This window comes from Talpa occidentalis, unplaced genomic scaffold, assembly GCF_014898055.3.
Source record: "Talpa occidentalis isolate TD23 unplaced genomic scaffold, MPIMG_talOcc4v2.1 talOcc4.5, whole genome shotgun sequence".
In the NCBI taxonomy this organism is placed as follows: domain Eukaryota; kingdom Metazoa; phylum Chordata; class Mammalia; order Eulipotyphla; family Talpidae; genus Talpa; species Talpa occidentalis.
This window is the reverse complement of record NW_023604861.1, coordinates 6,216,617-6,237,128: the sequence shown is the minus strand read 5'-3', so window position 1 is coordinate 6,237,128 and position 20,512 is coordinate 6,216,617. Positions and strand designations below refer to the sequence as shown.

At 39.1% G+C, this 20,512-nt stretch overlaps 1 protein-coding gene across 1 annotated transcript in view; it reads right to left on the bottom strand.

The window, feature by feature from the left end:
* Positions 1-5,187: 5,187 nt before the first annotated feature.
* The window catches only part of LOC119259758 (sodium leak channel NALCN-like), a 32,227-nt gene continuing 16,902 nt past the window's right edge, over positions 5,188-20,512 (bottom strand). Inside the window, exons 3-6 of the mRNA XM_037528735.2 lie at positions 18,539-18,721; positions 8,702-8,785; positions 5,407-5,546; positions 5,188-5,320 (exon numbers count right to left, since the gene is read on the bottom strand). Coding sequence (XP_037384632.1) covers positions 5,188-5,320; positions 5,407-5,546; positions 8,702-8,785; positions 18,539-18,721 — 540 coding nt within the window. The remainder of the gene's footprint in view (positions 5,321-5,406; positions 5,547-8,701; positions 8,786-18,538; positions 18,722-20,512) is intronic.

Below are 20,512 nucleotides of genomic sequence, written 5' to 3'. Positions count from 1 at the left end.
AGAAGCCAAGTTAACAATTTTTTATCTCAAGTTTGCAGTTGATGAGAAAATTGTCAGGATGCAAAGAAGAAAGCACACAGCAAAACAAATCCATCGACAACAGATAACCACAGACACCCTAAGATCAGTTTGTCATTATGGCATCAGTAAGTTTTCTTTCCTATTTTTAGTTTATGTTCCAGAAGAAATCATGAATAGAAAAGCACACTTGTAACTAAACCCATGAACTGAGTTAAACACAGATGAACACACACACACACTCGCACCCGAGAGAATAGTGACTATGGTCTTTGACACTTAGTGCTGCTCTTGCTTGTAGCGGTCTTGAGGGGAGGACCTGAGAACAAGGTCCTTTTCTTGCTGAAAGAAGCCTACACTTAGTTGTCATTCTTCTCATTGCCTGTACTGACAGGAAACCTGCTTTGGCTTTTCCTGCCTTTGAGGTCCACCCAAGAGAATCTCCCGGCTTTGCTTTCACTCCTATTGGCCTCCTCTTTTGGGTTGATGAACGCCTCCCTGCCACCATGAACCAGTCTGGCTAATTCTAATGCTGGATGCCTTGGAAAACTAATCCCACCCTGGAATTTACAGAGATGAAACTATTTATTGATGTTTTAAAACTTTAATTGCTCTGCCTGGACTTTTAGAGAAACAGCCAGACAAGATAAAAAGGCTGCCTTAAGAAAATAATATTGACATTGCACCTCTTTTTATAAACAAGTAAATCCTGCACCTTTCTACAAAATGATGAAGTAAATTTCCCTTACTATGAAACTAAGGAAATTTAATATGTTCCAGTCCCTCATCTTTTCCCAAACTGCTAGATAGATAAAGCCAAAAGAACTGAATACATCATTCAGTAAAAAACAAAATTAAGTATTTTTTCTAGGCTTCTATCCTTAGTAGGGGAAGGGGAATTATGTTACCCCTAAAGGGTGGAGTTGTGAATACCTACTGAAATGTTAGCATTTCTTTGAAGACTCAAGATTTTTCTTCTAAATCTTCTAAATTCTAATTTATCTTCAAACCGTGTGTGTGCCATCCTACAACATTTTCCTGGGGTTTTCATGTAAAACTAAGACTTTAAATCACTGATCTCTTACCTGTCCAATCTGAGACTCTCAGCCCTGCCTATAAATGCAAACCCACAGATGTGGCTTGGAGTCTATATTTTTTCAAAGCTCACAGATGATTCTCTCTACCAGTCAGACTACATCATAGAAATGAATTGTCCAAATGCACTGGGAGTGCCGTGGTAGGTACAGGAAAAGATGAGGTTTCCAAAAGATGCTGTGTGTGATTTCTATGGTGGCAACAAAAGTAGACACTATTTGCCAGGGGTTGGGCTGGCAGGGTCGCTCATTTCACATAGAATGTTCCAGTACATTATGTTAGAATCACCTCTAACAATCTTAACCATGTACTCACCAGCCCCATTAAACTTGTGTCCTTGGCATGTACTCATTGTAGCAGTTCACTGACTTTCCAAGTATCCTGAAGGGCAAACCTAAGTTTCATTTGCACCAGCAATAGAAACCTCCAAATGCCACATTAAATTTTCTCTGGTCTATGTATTATTAATATTTTATAAAATACCGCCAATACTACAAGCTGCCCAGGGAGCCATCAGTAATGGCTTTGTAACAACAGGGTCACACCTGAATTCTGAGGGGGCATCTGTGGTGTGTCCCCTGCCCCACCTCTGGGTCTTAAAGTTCATGGTTTTCCATGACTGCTGTTGAGTCCTGATCTCTGTATAGTAAACTTTCATATATTTAACACACTGACTTACCTTGAGGTTTTTCTAATTCTTTCACTCTTGGGAATCAGATTTCATCCTCGGAGACTAACCCATGAATAAATTTCTCTACTTTCTCACTGATAATAAGGTGTCATCTTTCCCACTTCACCTACCAGTTCATTTTGACATGTTCCTCTTTTAGCTTCAGGGAGATTTCTGCCATCACATTTGGCATTTTGCAACACCTGTTCCTGCCACAGGCTATTGCTCTTCTCAACTTTCTCCAGGATTTGAATTGCTTTGCTTAGTCAAATCTCATTATTTGTTCTGTAATTGCCTTGGGTCACCATTCATTATCAGAGAAGCATGGAAAGCTTTCCCAACAATGCTGGTGAGCACATGATGAGCATATCCTTCTATCTGGCTTTAAAGAAGTCATATCCATGTTGCTTCCTTACTCCTCTGTTTGACTCACAGATTCAAAGTAAGCAATTCCAGAGATCACCTGTGAAACCAGGTCTGTACAGGTTTCTGAACAGACAGATCTCAACCTGAAAGCCTTCCCACTATTGGACAACAGAACATGCAAATTAACTGAGCAGAAATGAAACTATTGCTAAAGGACAATTAAGAGAAATGAGGTCATGACAGCAACTGGCCACACTGGTCATTGGAAACACAACCGTCCAGCCGTAGCTTAGTGTCTGACTCAGAGATGGTGATGAGAAATTCCAGGTTCAGAAGCAAGAAAAGGAAATGGGGCAGTTGGAGATATTTTTGTAATTGATATTTTGATGTGCTTTGAGTTTGGACATTTTTGACTCTCTAAATAATTTAACGTCTGGGTTGGAATTAATGGTAAAATGGCATCAAGAATATTTCCGCTTATGAGCTGAAATTTAAAACTCAGTTAACACAACTGAAAATTAAAATAAAATGATAAAAATGATGGATCCTCAAAAAGAATTATCAAACTTATGTACAATGTTACTGTGGGTAACATTACGGTCATGTGGTTAGTTATTCATTTTCTTCTCAAATAATAAAGCTGCATGAAAAGAAGGCAAACTCTGTGTCCATATACATTGCCATTGGCAGATATTCCACATATGGGCAAGAGGAAATACAGATAATCACCCATAACTGCTGTCTCAAGTAACCAGAAATTCTCTAATATGTATGAAATTCTTTGTGGTGAGCTCCATTTGGGGGATAATGTAATGAGCTAGAGGGCCTCCCTGGTGGTGCAAGGGGTTAAGTCTCAACACTATGAAGTCAATCAGCATGAGTTCAATCCCAGCCACATGGTGCAGCAGACCTCTCCTGTCTCCCCGCTGCTCCCCACAGCAGTGTATTTCTGTAGCTCTGCCTGTTCTGCTCCCCACTCTGTCTCTGGTGAATCCTCTCACCCCTCACATCTCTAGCCTGCACCCCAGATCTTGTATGCATAATAAGTGAAATAAATCTTTTTTTTTAAAGTAGTGATCTGCAGCTAACATTCAGAAGACAAAAGGCCTTTTAATGTATTTTTTCCTAAGACACTCCTTTCTTAGTAATGCGAGTACAGGGTTTGGGGAAGAGTACTCACTGCAGTGATTCCAGAGCCCTGAGTGCAAAGGTACCTGTTCACTGATTTATGTGAAATTTTACATATCAAAATTAAGTTTGCCAGCAGGATGTCTGATCCTCTAGCTGTGTTAGAAGTTGTACATCTCACATTCTGATTGGTTATTAATAAAATGGTAACGTGAAACCAGCCCCATCCTCACTGGTGTTAGAACACAGCTGCTTTCAAATTTGGAAGCTTTCACTGTTCTTCCTTCTTTATCCATTGTCTTCCACCTACACGATATCTTTTTCCATCTTCATATCCATTCATGGAACAATCTAGACATATTCTACAGCCTACATTCACTTAAAAAAAAAAAAAGGAAACTACCCACAGGTTTTCCTCCACACATGTGCTTCTTTCCTCACCCACACAGTCTCTGCCCTTACTCACTGCTTCCCTCAGCTTCCTTACCCTGTGCTTGTACTAATTTACTGCTTTTCTCATTGATTTTTAATTTTCTAGCCACTTCTCTTTTGTTGCATTTAGCAACTTGCTTTTAGTCCTTATTCTTATTCTCTATCAATTTTCCATAAAGTTATATCTATGTAAATATATTATCAACCTTGCCTTCAGTAACCAAGTACTAAGCACTCTGTGCTAGGATGCTAGGTAGGTGCTGGTGTTGAGATGAATCTCCTCCACCCTTTCCCAGACAGCCTGAAGCCCTCAAAATGTGATAGGGATAATGGACACAAAATAGCCATGTGTGCCAGAAGGTTAGAGCTGGCCAGTTGGGCTACACTAACTCCTAGTCCTTCCACTGCCAGCAACTAGATCTATTGGATAAAAGGTGACATTTTAGAACACATACTTGGGCTCAAGGAGAAAAAAAATACATCTGCAAATGTCAAAATGTAAGTGAGAACTAGAGGAAGAGAAAAAATAAGTGGGCAGAATGGTGGCATGAACCAGGGCTGTTTCCAGTAGCCAAGCATGGTTTGGAGGTTGTGTGTGTGTGTAGCAATGTGGCTTCTGCCCAGGAATGCATGGGTGTTTGTGTGTGTGTGTGTGTGTGTGTGTGTGGTTTCCTTAAGAATTAACACAAAACAAAAAGGCAAAAGCAAAACTCCATCATCCTTACACCCCCTTCACTGTTTCTCCCACCTCCCACCCTCTTTGCCTGTGGGTATCTGAGTTTGGTCATCCATGTCTACTAACTTGTTTTGCTCTGTCAGTTGATCTGCTTTGTTTTTTTTTTTTATATTACTCACATATGTTAAGTCATCTAATATTTCTCTGTCTTTTTCTGGATAACTTTGCTTAGTAAATCCCCTCAAGTTCCCTCACTGTTGCTGCAAGTGGCAAGATCCTGTCTTTCCTTACAGCTGAGTAGTATTCTGTTGCATTTATAATCGAAATCTTCTTAATCCAATTCTCTATCAGTAGGCATTTAAGAGCTTGGGCTTTAAAGCCACAAAAGACAGAAGAGAGAAGTGAAAATAGACTGGTGGTGTCATGCATTCTGCCACCCTGAGGAAGATGTCTAGATGTTCCTGTGAGTTTGCTAAACTGACTTCCCCACAGAGTTAGGTTTTCAGTCTGGCTTGTCTTGAATACTAGTCTTAAAAGAATGTACAATATTGAGGAAGTAGATAATAGAGAACAGAGATAAAATATGCATATTTTACATATTATACATAAACATATTTATATATGTATATACTTCATATACTTATATAATTATATTCATATTCATAAACTATATCTAACTAATATTAATAGACATATATATTGTATATATAATTATATTACTTAACTTTAGACACAGAGGGTTTTTCTCATGAGAATTCCAGAAACATCCTGATTAATTAAAAGGCAGCTATAGTTGATAAACTTACCCTGGTTTTGTGTCATTTACTACACAGTGATAAGTAAATGTTCCAAACATCTGAACTCCCAGAATTCCATAAAGAAGTAGAAAGAACAGTAGGAAAATTGAAACACTCCATATTTGTTCTCCTGATCGCCTGGGGGAAAAGGTAGGTTAAATGGGTAAAACTTTGCCAAAGTTTCACAAACATTCCCCCTTTACTTATGTAAGAACAGTGCTTACTTTAAAATATTTGTAATCCTGGTCCTTGGTAATTCAAATCGGAAATAGATCCGGAAGGCTCGGATCATGATGAGTGGCCGTGGGATCCGCAACATGCCCCAGGGGGACATCTGGTCAACTATGTCCGCAATTTCAAACACCTGAAAATTCAGAGGCAAATAAATACCTGGAGCTTTCCCTTTAGCTCATAGTCACAGCATCAGGATGTGCCAATAGCAATCTTGAATCTGCATTATTTTCCACCTATATCAATTTCCTTTTGAGTACATTTTGAAGCTATCTTAAAAGAAAGCAATACATAGCCATTCATCTTGTTCATTTGCATATAATTTATCAAGGCATGGCTTTTATTACAAAAACAAGCACCAGCTTAGGCTAGAAAATATGTATGCTCAGTCTTCCTCATTTACAGTGTTCTCCAGTGGAATATTTTGCATATCTACCATAAAATAATGGAGAAAGTGTTCAAAATATTATGAAAAAGATTTGTATCATTTACTAACAGGAAAATTGATAGAGAAAATGTCTGTCAATCACATATTAGTTATTAATAAAAAAGAAGACATGAACATGCAGGATGGAATTGGCTCATTGGAGAAATGAAACTTATGAAATTTATGATGAGCTTTTAGATGGACAATGGATTATTTTGTTGTGAAATTTTTAATGACTATAGTAACTTAGCTGAATTAAATGCAAAATCAACCCTGAACGAATGCATGGGGAAATTTTGCTGTTTTCCAATAAAATCTCCACTTTTAAACCCTTTGATGTATGTCCCCACTATCATAGTAAGACATTTAAAATTGCAATACAGTAAATTAACCAATATATCTCTCAATATATCTATACTAAGCTGATTTGAGAGAAGATAGAATCACAATAAAAGACTCGAATTTTAATTTTGAAACTCATTTTTTATTCTACAAATGAAAAATCTCACTGTAGGGTAAAGAAAATATCAGGCTTTTCTGCCCTTCCGCCATCAGGATAGATGATGGATCCTTGTCCTGAATGCATGCCTGATGGTGGGCACCTGGAATAGGGTGTGGGCATAGGTAGATGGGATTCAGCTGAGCTAAGACTGTACTTTTTAAGGGTGGCGTCACGGGGGGACGCCAGCAGCACCAGTAGCAGCAGTAGAAGCCGAAGCAGAAGCCGAGATCACCAGAGAGCCCAGATAGAGTGAAGACTTGCTGGGGGCTGGGAGGCCTGCCAGCCTCCCAGCCCCCCAGCCAGCACCCCTGCCTGCCATATACCCGCTGAACCCCAATAAAAGACCTGCAAAACCACTGAGGACTCTGACTCCTCCTTTACCCGATCTGCATGGGATCAGAAAACCTGCCTTGTGCCCTGTCCTGCCCCTTACAATTGGCGTATGTCGGCAAGATCCATGCAGACGGGTATTGGAGCCCTCCGAAGACCTGGAGGGACTAAGGAGAACAGACTTTGCCTGTGACGACGCTGGAGGCACCATGGCGGTATAGAAGATGGATACGTCCACGAGCTACAGGATGAGACCTGGCGTGAAGGAGACGCCCGAAAGGACCAGCCAACGACACCGGATAGGACCAGCCAACGACACCGGATAGGACCAGCCAACGACACCGGAAAGGACCAGCCAATGACCCCTGAGGCAGCAGGCCATTGCTGAAGCAGGGAGAGGCCAATGGACTGATAGACTGATGAACTGATGATTTTGGACTGACAATCCCGCCAGAAGGCGGAGGACCTTAGCAGGTTATGTTTATTTTTGAGAATCTGGGGGTGGCCAGTGGGCCTAGATGGCCAAAAGCAGCCTGTGTATGCCCAGTGGCCAGGTGGAGGAGAAAAGCCAACTAAGGTGGCAAAAGCTGGTACTGATGCTAAGTTGAGAAGCCCTAAAGCGGCTGTTAAGCAGCCTGGGTATGCTGAAGCCCTGTGAGTCTCGTAAAATCACCTATGGGTGATGCCCTGCTCATTCTTGAGTGAGGGTGAGGAGCTGAGGAGCCCGTCCTTGGGGGATGGGTGGGGAATGTGGCTTGGGGTGGAGCCCAAGCCAAATGCAAAGTTTGGATCCCCAACCCATGTGCTTGTGCAGTGGGTTGGCTTGAGAGCAGGGGTCTGTGAGTCGCATGGGTGGCCATGAAGGCCGAGTGTTGGAGCGACTGCAGACAGAAACCCTGAGGGTTGGCGATTACCCCCAACAGAATAAAATTGCCAATCCCAGAGCTAGTGCATCCTGGGGGTGGATGCTGTGTGTGACTTGTAGCTGAGACTACAGCCAGAGAAGGCCAGGAAGCCTGACGGCTCCTGTGTGTTATAGCAGATGCCGTGTGTGATTTCCCCTCCCTCGTATGAGCAGTGCCTTCGGCAGCAGATTTGGTGGCTCATCTGCTGGTACCAATAATTGTCTTTTGCACTTGGTTGGTGCCCTGCCTGGACTTGTGTTCTGTTGTATTTTGTTATGTTGTATTTTGTTATTTGATGTATTTGCTTTTGTGGGCCATGGCTGCATTGTTTGTTTGCTTAGAAAATTGTGTATATATGTATAGACTGTATGGCAGAAAACCCTGAGGGGGTGGACTGTAGGGTAAAGAAAATATCAGGCTTTTCTGCCCTTCCGCCATCAGGATAGATGATGGATCCTTGTCCTGAATGCATGCCTGATGGTGGGCACCTGGAATAGGGTGTGGGCATAGGTAGATGGGATTCAGCTGAGCTAAGACTGTACTTTTTAAGGGTGGCGTCACGGGGGGACGCCAGCAGCACCAGTAGCAGCAGTAGAAGCCGAAGCAGAAGCCGAGATCACCAGAGAGCCCAGATAGAGTGAAGACTTGCTGGGGGCTGGGAGGCCTGCCAGCCTCCCAGCCCCCCAGCCAGCACCCCTGCCTGCCATATACCCGCTGAACCCCAATAAAAGACCTGCAAAACCACTGAGGACTCTGACTCCTCCTTTACCCGATCTGCATGGGATCAGAAAACCTGCCTTGTGCCCTGTCCTGCCCCTTACACTCACCCATGTTCTTTCCTTTATGTCAATGAATATATTTTGTATCTGCCTAATAAGAAATAATTCTCTATAGTACTAAGCTTTCATGTCTGATTCACAAAAAACCACAAATATGACTGACAATAATCAAAATATTACAATTAGGCTATTATATCAATAATTCAAAAAAATTTAAAATAACTTAATGTTATAGGAAATTATACTTTTACATTTGATATATAGATATTTGAATTATTTCTATTCGATTAAAAATTATTCCCATTTTGGAAAATATTCTCTTGTAATTAAAAAGTTTGTAATTACCTGTAACACCAACGAGACCCAAAGACAAAAGACCATAAATCCATCAAAAACACACCAGCGATCTTTCACATAGGAACTATCCCCCTAAAAATAAATATCACAAGGCATAATCAGGCAAATGAATACTTTCAATAAACATCTGTGGAGGGAAGTCAAGTGTTAATTCAGAAAATCCTTCCACAATTTTATCTTATAATTGAACAGACTTTCAAAAGGAAAGGCACTGACTTAAAAAATACTTCTGGCATTTAAGGAAAATAATTTACAAAACACCAGTAACTTCAGAACTTTGTGTATAAAATTTTAAGCTGATGAAAAGGTAAAATCACAGTATTTTTTTCTCTTAGCCACACAGCTTCTACCACTTAAGCAAACCAGAAGCCACCCTACTAAATAGGTAGCTTATCTCTTGCTACAAGAATCAAGAGTAGTTGAGGTCAAGGTGAAGTCTTTAAACCTGCAGGATCAACCTCCACACATGGGATATTAACCAGGAATTCAGCCAAGTTACATGAAAAATGAAGAAGAAATTTGCCTTTATTTTCAAAGGGAAACATATTTGCCCTTATTTTCAAAGGTAAACACATTAATTTTAGTTGGGATTATATATAATGCAAAGATAAAGAAGACATGCAACCTTCATTTGTTAATAGTGAAACTTATGACATTAGAATGTATGTTATTATAAAAAATAGGCATTTTAGAAAAACTGTCCATTGGAATAGGTTAGAACTGGAAATCTGGAGAACTGGAAATAGAGAGACCTTTGCTTTATCAGGTCTACTCCATTAAGCCACTAGTCCTGCACAAAACTCAATTTTGAATTGGGTCACATTATCACCTCCAATTGAACCCTCTTAGAAAATAAAAACAGGAACAGAATGTCAAGATTTTAAATAAAATGATAGAATATGTTGCAAGATATTTAGGGGAAAAATTATTTCTGGAACCTTCCATGTTTAGTAAGAAAAACTCAAAAAGTTTCCAGAAATATTTTATGTTGTTCCCAAAACTGATGGTATGATGAGTTACTTAGTGAAAGTTATCTGATTGACTTATGAGGCAGAAACTCAACTTTGCAAACACCAGGGAGGCACCTCCGGTACAGAAGGCAATGTATACCTAGTCACACACACACACACACACACAATCTTGTGTAGAAAAACAGATAGGTACACACCCAGCTAGCATAAATGCTGGGGCTACAAGCTTGCTGGGTTCTTGATGGTGGTAGAAGAGAAAACAGGTCATGAAGCCAATATGTGGGGCCAGAAACAGGTCTTCATTATGAAGCAGCAGGAGATGCACAGGTAGCAGCAGGGGCAGTGACCAGTAGTGGTAGCACCCCTGGGCTCCAGCCACAGCAGTGGCCCTGTACTTGGCGAGTGGCCAGTGAGTATCTCCCCACAGGGGCCCTATTAGCTTTTATAGGATTCATAGGCAAAGCCGGCACAGGGCCAAGATTCAGCTTAGTTTGCCGAAATATGTGTTGGAGCATGAGAACTGTATATCAAGGTTACTTATTATTTACTGCCTTCCCCACATGAGGACAACATTCTAAGGCTACAGGTTCTCTCCTGGCACCTGTGCTGGAAGGTCACGGCCAAAAACAGTCTGATAAGCTTGGAGAAAATCCTGTTATCTCCACAGGCCCCACACAGAGTTACTTATAATAAAGTTACAGACAGATTGGGAAAGATGGGAAGAATAAGTCTATGGAGAGTTAAGAGAAAATAGAGCTAGTTTCTAAATAAATGTACAATTGATTGTATCAGTAGTAAGATAATGAACCAACCTGGTCATTCATGTATTTGAAAAGACTCACAAAAGAGATGTGTAAACAAAGATTTGGTGGCCACTTGGACACTGAGTCTACTGAATTAAGTGCTATGATCATTATTTGATTTAAACTTGATGGAGAGTAAAAGTGTATCTCAGGATGCCTGTGGTTATGAATACACATGTACCTGTAAATTAAATATAAAATAAATAGTTTAAGGATATTATGATTGTCTTCAAAAACCTCACAAAGCATCTGCTAGTAAGGCATTGTGTTGTCTTGTATAGTGCACAATTAACTGCAAATAAAAAGCAGTTACAGTCTAAATTCCATTTAGCAAATAGAAAGTCCAGTTTTCTCTAAGCCTAATTTTTGATACTCAAAAAAATAATGGCATGCAGATTATTTAAAGTTGTGCTCTGAAGTTTCCCTTTAGCTGCTTAGTATATTAGGTCAATTCCTCCATTTGTTCACTCACTCACTCACTCAATGTAGAGACTGCTCTGTCATTAATGTTCAGTAGTGCTACACCAGTGAACGAAACAAAATCTCCTGCCCTTATGTAATTTATAGTCTCAGTTGATTTAAAAAATGGAAACTATGCAGTACATTATATGTTGACAAGTGTTATAAAAAATAAGTGTATATTTTTAAATGGACTTTGATTTTTAAAATGTGTTCCTGACTTGCATGTTAGACAAAAAGAGAAAAATAGCAGTAAGTCTCTATTTGAAGAACTAAACATACCTGTGCTTATTTTAAAAATGTAAAGAATCCCCAAAATGAAAGCTAAATGTAATGGAACTCAACAGAGAACTATTTTTAAAATAGGAGAAATCAAAAGTAAATGTTAGGGAAAAATAATAGCTACAGATTGTTGGGTTCCCCCACACACAAGTAGGAGGAGTTTATATGGTATTTTCCCCCAGAGAGTAGGATCACTTTATTTCTTTTTTGTCACTAAAAAATGCCGTATGTAATTTTAATACGATAATCTCCTTTGATGCTCATGATTTTCTCTACTCATGAATTATATTCAATAAGATACAGGAGAAGAATTTTTCATTATACTGAGGATCATTCAAATTATAAAAGTGAAGATAAACAGCAGGGAATGAACAGCCAGGGCCACAGGTGGGAGAAAGACATGCTTTTCATGGTGTGGTGTAGCCAATACATGTTCTTTGATTAATGTTCCTGCATTACATTTTTGGAAGTAGACTTTCAAAATTAAATTTTTTAAAAGGTAAACATTTCAACTTTCACAAACTGTCAGTTGGCACAAATACAGTCAAATTTGATAAATATGAGCTTCACACATTTTGAATGTAAAGCTATCCCTAACAGAGCTGGCTGAATTTGTGTTTTTTGTACTATAGAACTTTGTTTGCTAAGGAAGTGGATGTTGCCAAGCTAACTTGACATGTGTTCTGAACTATGTAGAAGGATGGGTTATTTTAACTCGCTTAAAAGCTCCAGTGAAAATCTCAAATTTAAAACAAAGATGCAAACACATCCTAATTTCTAATGACTGCATATTACGAAAACTGGCTCAGCAGAGCTTCTGTTACATATATACAAAATTATTTTTGAATTAGGAATTAATTTTAGTTGCACTTGGAATGCTTCCTGCCTTGGACTTCCCAGAAATCCACAGTGGCAATTTCCCTTCACCACGACCACTGCACGCTGGGTAATATGTCATGGTCAATTAACTGGCTTCTTTTGACTTTTCTGGTAAAATAGGTGACATATTTTAATCCACTGGGCATAGTTTTACATATTACTTTCCAGCCCGTGTCTCCAGAAGATGGTCAATATTCTTCAAAAGCTTTAATTTGCAGTGTTATATAGTGACTAGAGGAAAGCAAAGACCATTAAAAGATTTTCCTACCTTTCGAAACAATTTTTTAAACCTTTTGCTCTTTAGCATTCTCTGTTCTTCAAGCTGTTCTGTCTTCCTGAAAACCCCTCCAAATCTATGCCAACTGTTTCCTGCACTTTTAACGAACCACAACCTACTCTGACCATCATCTTAGCTCATTCATAAACAACAACCAACAACTGATTGGTGAAGATAAATAATGTTTATCTGTGTAACTCGCAGAACAGTCCTTCGTAAACCCCACTCGATGGTTTGCTGATTTCCATCAGTCCCTCCAACTGATCAGAACTAATTGTGAAGTTTGAGTCGCCTACTTAAAATTTCTCTAACCCTGTCATTGGGCATTACACTGAAAAAAAAACTTTTGTTCTTGATTGTAAATGTTTGAGTTTGTGCTGAAGACTAGTAGCACGTTGAAATTTTACACTGGGGAGTTTGGGGTGGTTTCCCCAGGACCCAGCACAGAGTGTGACACACAGCAGGTATGAAATGATAACTAGGTCAGCACAGATGCTGTGTCTTAGGGAGTGTCTGCAGATTGCAATGCCTACAGTGAGAAGTGGTGCATATAATTTATGATCGCTTCTACTCATCAATCTGTTCACTGAAACTACTAGCATTGTTCCTTAAAGGAAATGATTATTTGACTCCTGGTAAAATGAGAAAAGACATAATACCTTCCAAGTTAACATTGGGAAACTAAGACTCTTTCTTTATGTGGTCATGAAAGACCTCAGATGAGATTATGAGATGACTTCTGGATATTTTCTGACTTAGTACAATCTGAGTAAGCAGAGGAGATCAGACCATACAAATAGGAAGTGGGGGGTCAGGGTTTATATAGTGTGTGCGTTACAATATAATTTTATATACAATTGAATTGAAATTGATATCACATTTATCATATTGATAATCACGAAAGCTTGTGATGCTTAAAATGGTTCGATAAATATAATAGAATCCAGCTTTGAAATATAGTCTCATTTTGAAATATAGTCTCATGTGCCACTTTGTGTTTGACATATTTATCAAATTGTCTCTTCTCCCATTTGTATTTTTGAAGGTTCTTAACCATAATTGATTACAGTCGCTATGATTCAATTTAGAGAATTTTATTGCATGAATGTTTGTGACAATATTTGCAAATAATAAACTGTCCCTTTTCTCTGCTTCCAAAATGCATAACCAGAATCAAACATACATGAATGCCTGCTTGGACTGCAGCAATGCTAGCATCTTAGCTAGGAAAGAAAGGCTTGGTTTGTCTATTGCATCATCAGGAAGAGATGCAGGGAGAAGAAGCTTGAGTTATGGGCAGAATCAACAAGCTGGGGGCTGCAGATATGAGTTATTCAAGAGCTGTCATTCAACTTTTATATAGGTAAACACTCAGAGGCTGCCAATCAATTATTCAGTCTAAGTGAGCGACTTAAATTGCCAAGCAAGTATTTAACAAGCAAAGAAACCAAACACATTAAGCTGAAGACATTTATAGGAATCTATTTTGCAGTTACAAAATGATGTGCACTGGTATGGTTTCATGGGCACATGATTTATTGTGTGGGGTTCCCAGGCCCCATCTGTCACTGTGCCTCAGCGTTATTATTTATGACTTCAATAGTGCTCCGAGGATGCACGTTATTTTTACCCAAATCTATTGCCAGATGAAAAATAGACAACAGAGAATTGTCTGAAGAATTCGGTCTGCAATCCCTGGGATGCTACAGCAGCACCAACATATATCACCCAAATGGTCCAGAGTGCCTCCAGGGATGTGGTGAGCTAGAATGCCTCTCTGAGCAGGGATTACTGGGAAAGCAATTTGAAACAGATTATGGGGAAGTGGGAATTAGTGGGCAGATACCTGCAAGTTTGGAGGATGTTATAAAAGATGTGAAATCCTTCAAACAGGCACATTCCTCCAAACAATCATTTGTAAGCCATCTCTTGCCCAGAGGACTTTCTGCTTTCAATTTCTCTTTCCTGTAGTGCATCAAGTATGTTGCCTCCACAGTGAACTTTCAAATACAAATCAGATGGTGCTGCTCTCAAGCAGAATTTTTCATTTTTGTGCCACCCCATACCTTTTACAGACCACCACTACAGTACTTTCACAAAATACTGAAGGTCTCTATCTGAAATCACACTATATAGTCACTATTTGTATCTGCAAATATATTTCCCCCCGAGTCTCTATGGAAACAGGAGAAGCACTATAATGAATCTGCTGTGTGCTGGGATTTACGTGGCCCAGGAATCCTGCAGTGGGGTTAGTGTACAATGCACACCTAGCCCTGTTGTTATTTTGGGTGAAATCTTGGGTTGGCATCAGCTACCTAGCAGTGCAGCACCAACTTCCTCTGTTCTACCTTTTTCTTCTCTTCCTTTCCTGAATGTTACCTTTCAGGGGAACCAGGGCTTGAGTCTAACAACCTGGGTCCATTTAATCATTTTCACCCATATTTAACCCAGTTTTAACCCATATTTTATGGTCTTTCTCTATGGCCCCCGCTTCCCTAATACAGTTAAACATTTCTGAACTTAGGAGGCATCTTATAATTTAGGAGGCATCTTATAACCGAGTTACAGAAACAAGCTAAGTACACAAGGACAGATGACTGCATTAAAGAGATGTCTGCATACATGCAAGGGAACACTACTCAGGTATAAGAAAAGATAAACTTGCCATTTGCGACAACATGGATGGAACTGGAGGGATGATGCTAAGTGAAATAAATCAGAGGGAGAAAGACAAATGTTGGATGGCTTCCCTCATATGTGGAATCTAGAGAAACAAAATTAAGGGTTGTCAAAACCAAAACAACAAGGGCCTCCCTGGTGGTGCAGGGGTTAAAGTCTCAGTGCTATCAAACTACCAACAGCCACTGCAGTGTGAGTTCAATCTCCAGCCAGGAGCTGACCCACATGTGGTGCAGCAGACCTCTCCTGATTCACCCGCTGCTCCCCTCAGCAGTGTATTTCAATCAATCCACCTGTTCTGCTCCCCACTCTGTCTCTGGTGAATCCTCTCACTCCCCTGAACCTGTAGCTTAAACACATGAATAAATAAATTAAATAAATTTGAAAAAAAAAAAACAAATAAATAAAAACTCTAGAAATCTGACTATTGAATTGAGACTACAAGACAGGGGGCGGAACAGAGAATAAGGTCAGGAGGGAGCCCAGTGGACTATAGGGCAGGATTGTGGGTGCCTTGGTGGTAGGTGAGGTGTGGTGACACACAGCTGAAGAGGTGTGACCTATACCTCTGAATTGCATAATGTGTTGTGAACCAATGTTAGCTCAATGTTAGCTCAATTCAAAGTAAACTTGGAAATTGTACTTGTGTTTAAGAATATAACTCTCACATTTACATTACACATACATCTTAAATATCTTAAAATGTTAGTATCTTAAATTTATATTCATACATTGTTTAATAACTTTGACAAACCACTAGATCAATAAAATTAATGGGTAATTCTAGAAAGGCTCTTTCTAGTACTTTTGTACTAGTACTGAAAATGTACTGTTTTTCAGCACTTTTGTTTTGAAAAATTAATTTTCTGGGTTTGGTTTGTTGTAGATAATTTTGTAAACTAGGCGTTATTAAATCACATTAGCTTAAGCATTGGGTATGAATTTTAGGTGTACCGTAACATTACCAAATCAGGCTAGGGATAATTTTAAAGATCGTGAATGATGGATGGGCACTATGCAATGGCTGACTTCTAGAAATACTTTATTTTGGGCTAAGATGGTGTTATGCAAGGAAAACCTCCTTCACAAAATGAAAGACCAGCATTCCCTAAATTTTGGCATATCATACATCAACTCACTTACCCTTCCACACAGAAGGCATATGACACATTGGTGTTACTTAATAGCTAAATGGACTGTTTTTTAGAAATATTTTAGTTGGAAATTTGTGCATATTAAACATCTAATATTTGAAAAGTGAAAATATACAATTGTGTTTCAGATGATGTGAAACGTACTAAGTACAACCTGATGCTTAGATCAGAACTCAATGCAGACACATATCGACAATATTCCCACATAAGCATGAAAAATATAGATCCTATAAGTGTACAAACAGCACATAATTGCAAATTGTCCTGGTCAAAGAGGGTAAAAATTGTTGATTGATTGTTGATAAATGAATCAAGGCAGAATGAAAATGCTTCATGAAAGGTTTTAGTAGACAGGTTCTTAATGTTTGTTTCTTTATTGATAGTAGAGTTATTGACAAGAGTATGGTGATTCAAATTTGAATCACACTATGTCCTCTAAAAATTATCACTCCTATGTGGGTTGAAGTATTTTATTGTGATGTAACTTATATACCTACACATGTAGGCACTTCCCACGTCACTGCACAACCAAAGAACACTTACAAGTACAAAAATGCAAAGTCAATAAAATTTAAATTAGCAACATAAATTTACTCTAGGAAATGATTTTCCTGCTAAAACTAAGTCGGATTAAAACTAAGTCGGATAAAAAACTTTGTTGTTTTTTTTTTTTTGCCCCCAGCCTTATAATTGCCAACTAAAAATTGTTTATCTGTAAAGTGCATTTCAACACTTTGATATACATATACAACTCAATAACAACAAATAACAATGTTTTTAAAAGGACAAAGGACGTGAGTAGACATTTATCAAAAGAAGACATAGAAATGCCCAACAAATATATGAAAAAGTGTTCAATTTCACTAATCATTGGAGAAATGCAAATCAAAACCACAAAGAAATAGCGTGTCACTTCTTCTAGATAACAGACAACTTCTCCAAGATGGGTCAGACCTCTGCAGAGCACAGAATGAAGTCCACACACAAACATGGACAAACCTAATATCAAAACCTGACAAAGGTTAGACAAAATTTAAAGCAAGGAATGTAATAATAAATACAATCAAATTACACATTAAAACAGAATCAAACTGTGTCATGACCCATTGAGAATTTTTCCAGGAAAATAGGATGGTCCAAAATTATGTGCTAAGGAAAAAAAAAATCATTCAATAAAATTTAAAAGTTATTCCTGATACCATTCTCAAAAATTATTTTTTCCTTAACCTGATAAAATATACACACTTCAGCTCAAATTCTTCATATTAATGAGGAAACAGTAGAGGTGTTCTTACTAAACCAGGGACAAAACAAAGATCTTCACTGTTTCTAATACTGTTTAAAATTTTGTGGGTATTAGCTGATCCAACTAAATCAATGAAAACAAGTAGAAACAAGAATTGGAAAGAAAAGATAAACCTGTCATTATTTGCATATGATATGATGACATGGCAATAGCAAAAGAGTGAATGGGAACACTACTATAAATCATATAAGAACTTAGCAAATTTAGTAAAGTAGCAGACTGTCACAGAACATCTAGAAATCAACAGCCTTGATTAAATGGAAAATTAAGAATAAACTACCAGGGTGTAAATATGAAATAAAATGTGTTTTTGAGAAAGGCTATAAAACACTCCTGTACGACACAAGAACACACCAGAAAGAAGGGAAGGCTGCCCAAAATCTGGGCTAGGAAGACCTGCACTGGCCATGAAGACCCACCAGAAAAGAGAGTCAAATACTTGCAGCTTCCATCACAAGGGGTTAATGATCCCAGCAAACCCAGAATGCCCAAAATTTGAATAAAAATATATTCAGGTTGTTAAAATATTTAACAACCTAAAAAAAATTTCAGATTGATAAACCTGAAAATGGCCTTTCTAGACATAAAATCAGACTCAACCTCACTCTCAAAAGAGAAATGCAAATTAAAATCTATTATTCCATTACCATTCCAAACTCATCAGACTGGCAGAAATCTAAGCCTGAAACCTATTTTGTGCTGACCACGTGGAAAAAGAGTCACCTGTAAACATCCCTGGTCAAGATTCACCTGAACTCCACCAAGTCAGACAGGCCATCTAGCTCCTTCCAGATGGTCCAAGGCTTTGCCCTGACACCATTTATTCAACTTTTAAATCTTCTGGTGCATCCTGCTTCCCCAAACTCTAGACTTCTGCCCTATTTAAAAGGACTTCCATCGGGATAAATTAGAGCTGCTGTGCTTAACTGATGTGCAGAGGAAGCTGTTATTAACCTGATTTAGGTGTTAAATGCGGGCTGGGTATCAGCATCCATCAAGCGCACACACTCACCCTGACAATGCCCCGAATGTGCATCTTCGCGATCATCTCGGCCGTGTAGAGGAACATCAGCAGAGTATCCAGAGTGAAGGTCACGTACTGAAGCGGAGGGTAGTGCTCGAAGGTCATGGGCGTGTTCATGCAGACGGAGATGACACTGATGATGGCGCAGATGCGCAGCAGGGAGTGCACCCACTGGAAGAGCGGCCGGAGGTTACTGTGCGCCCTGAAGCGTGTCTGAAATCGACTAGACTACTACTGGGGATAAAACCTTTCACCAGGGCGGACAAGCCGAAGGGGGAAACCCAAGTCGGCTGAGCACCACCATGGGCTAAATGTGTTCTTCTGTTTTCCGTGGTTTAATTCTGCAGACAGTCGAATGTCCACAGGTCTAGGACAGGTGAGAGACTGTTCTGCACCAAGCAGTAGTAAAACCAACGCTTGGACTTCAACCTCTATGCCTATGTCTGCAATATGGGAGATTCTGATTCCATTCAAATATGTGCTTACTTGTATTACAAACCTGATGTGCTATTGTTTCTGTACTTTTTAATATGCTCTGAGCTTCCAGAATCAGGGACCAAATTATATTTTCTGCAATTTCCCTGGTATCAATCACTATGGACAAGCCTAGAATATGACAAATGCTTATTAAAAGGAATTCTATCTTTTTTGATCACTGAGTAATAGTCCATTGTATTACTATTCCACTACTACAGGGACTTAATAACTAAGGGGAAAAACCAAATAATGTCCAAAAATTAACAACAATCTAAGAAAATTAATTAATTAAGAAAATCAAAATGAAATTTAAAATGCTTCCCATGTATAGGACTTTCTATTTGTATCTCACTTGTAATATCCTTGCATAAATATATTTTAAAACCTGAGGTCATCTTTCATTTTCTACAGATAGTAAAGGGACTTCATTTTGATTTTAGAGAACATGTTTTATCCACATTTAGCCCAGGTAGAACTTCCAGAATTATAAAATATAAGCTTCTGTGCAATTCTACAAGCACACAGTGTGTGTGAGGGTTTTTCCTTAGCCCCAATGTAACATATAAGACTTATAGTATAAATGTGTGTGTGTGTGTGTCTGGGCATACATATATCTATGGACAATAAACAATTACCCACATACAATATAATAAATCTAGCATTAAATATTGAGTCTAGTGAATTAGTATTCATCTCAAGCATAATTTAAATATGTCATTTATTGGTTATCCTGTATATATACACAGTCATGTTACTCCTTTAATGTTATACTCCTCCTGAAAAAAAGATGTTTTAGTTCATAATAGATGGACTGTTAGCTAGGCAAGCTAGCAAGCACCCAAGATGAAAAATAGAAAAAAACTGTCAGGACTTTGATTCAGACACTTGTAGGCTGGTGAGTGGGTAACAATATTAATCTGACAGCTATATTTTCCTGCAGACATAATGCCCCTAAATCCATACCATATAAGTCACTGACGATTATCTTTATTTTAAGGGCTGCTGTATTCTCCATGCAACTTGGAAGCACATCAATAAACATCAGTGTGTAAAGGGAGCCCCATCTGGACCTCCAGCACAAAGGCTCTAATTACATGAAAGAGCTTCAGAAGATGAGTTTGTCCACAACAAATCTGCTCTGAATCTAGAGAGAGAGTTCTAATTAAGCATTCATCATTTTAGTTGGCGCCTCTGAGGCGCTTCTACGATACTAGCGTCTCAGAAATTTTCAGAAGGTACCATCCGTGGTGAGCATTAAGAACCGCTGGCAGGGCTGAGTCTGTCCCATTCAGCTCTGCAGGCCCCAGGTGAGTGGGGGCTCTGAGGACCCAGAAGTGGGAAACCAGGCTGACTCACGGCAGTGTGGTACGTGCTGCCTGACACGGATGTGTACGTCCACGTGGCCCCTTCACCCAAACATAATGTGGAAGAATTAAAAGTGAGAGTGTCTGTGCATACAGCCACATCACTCACACTCAGTGCAAA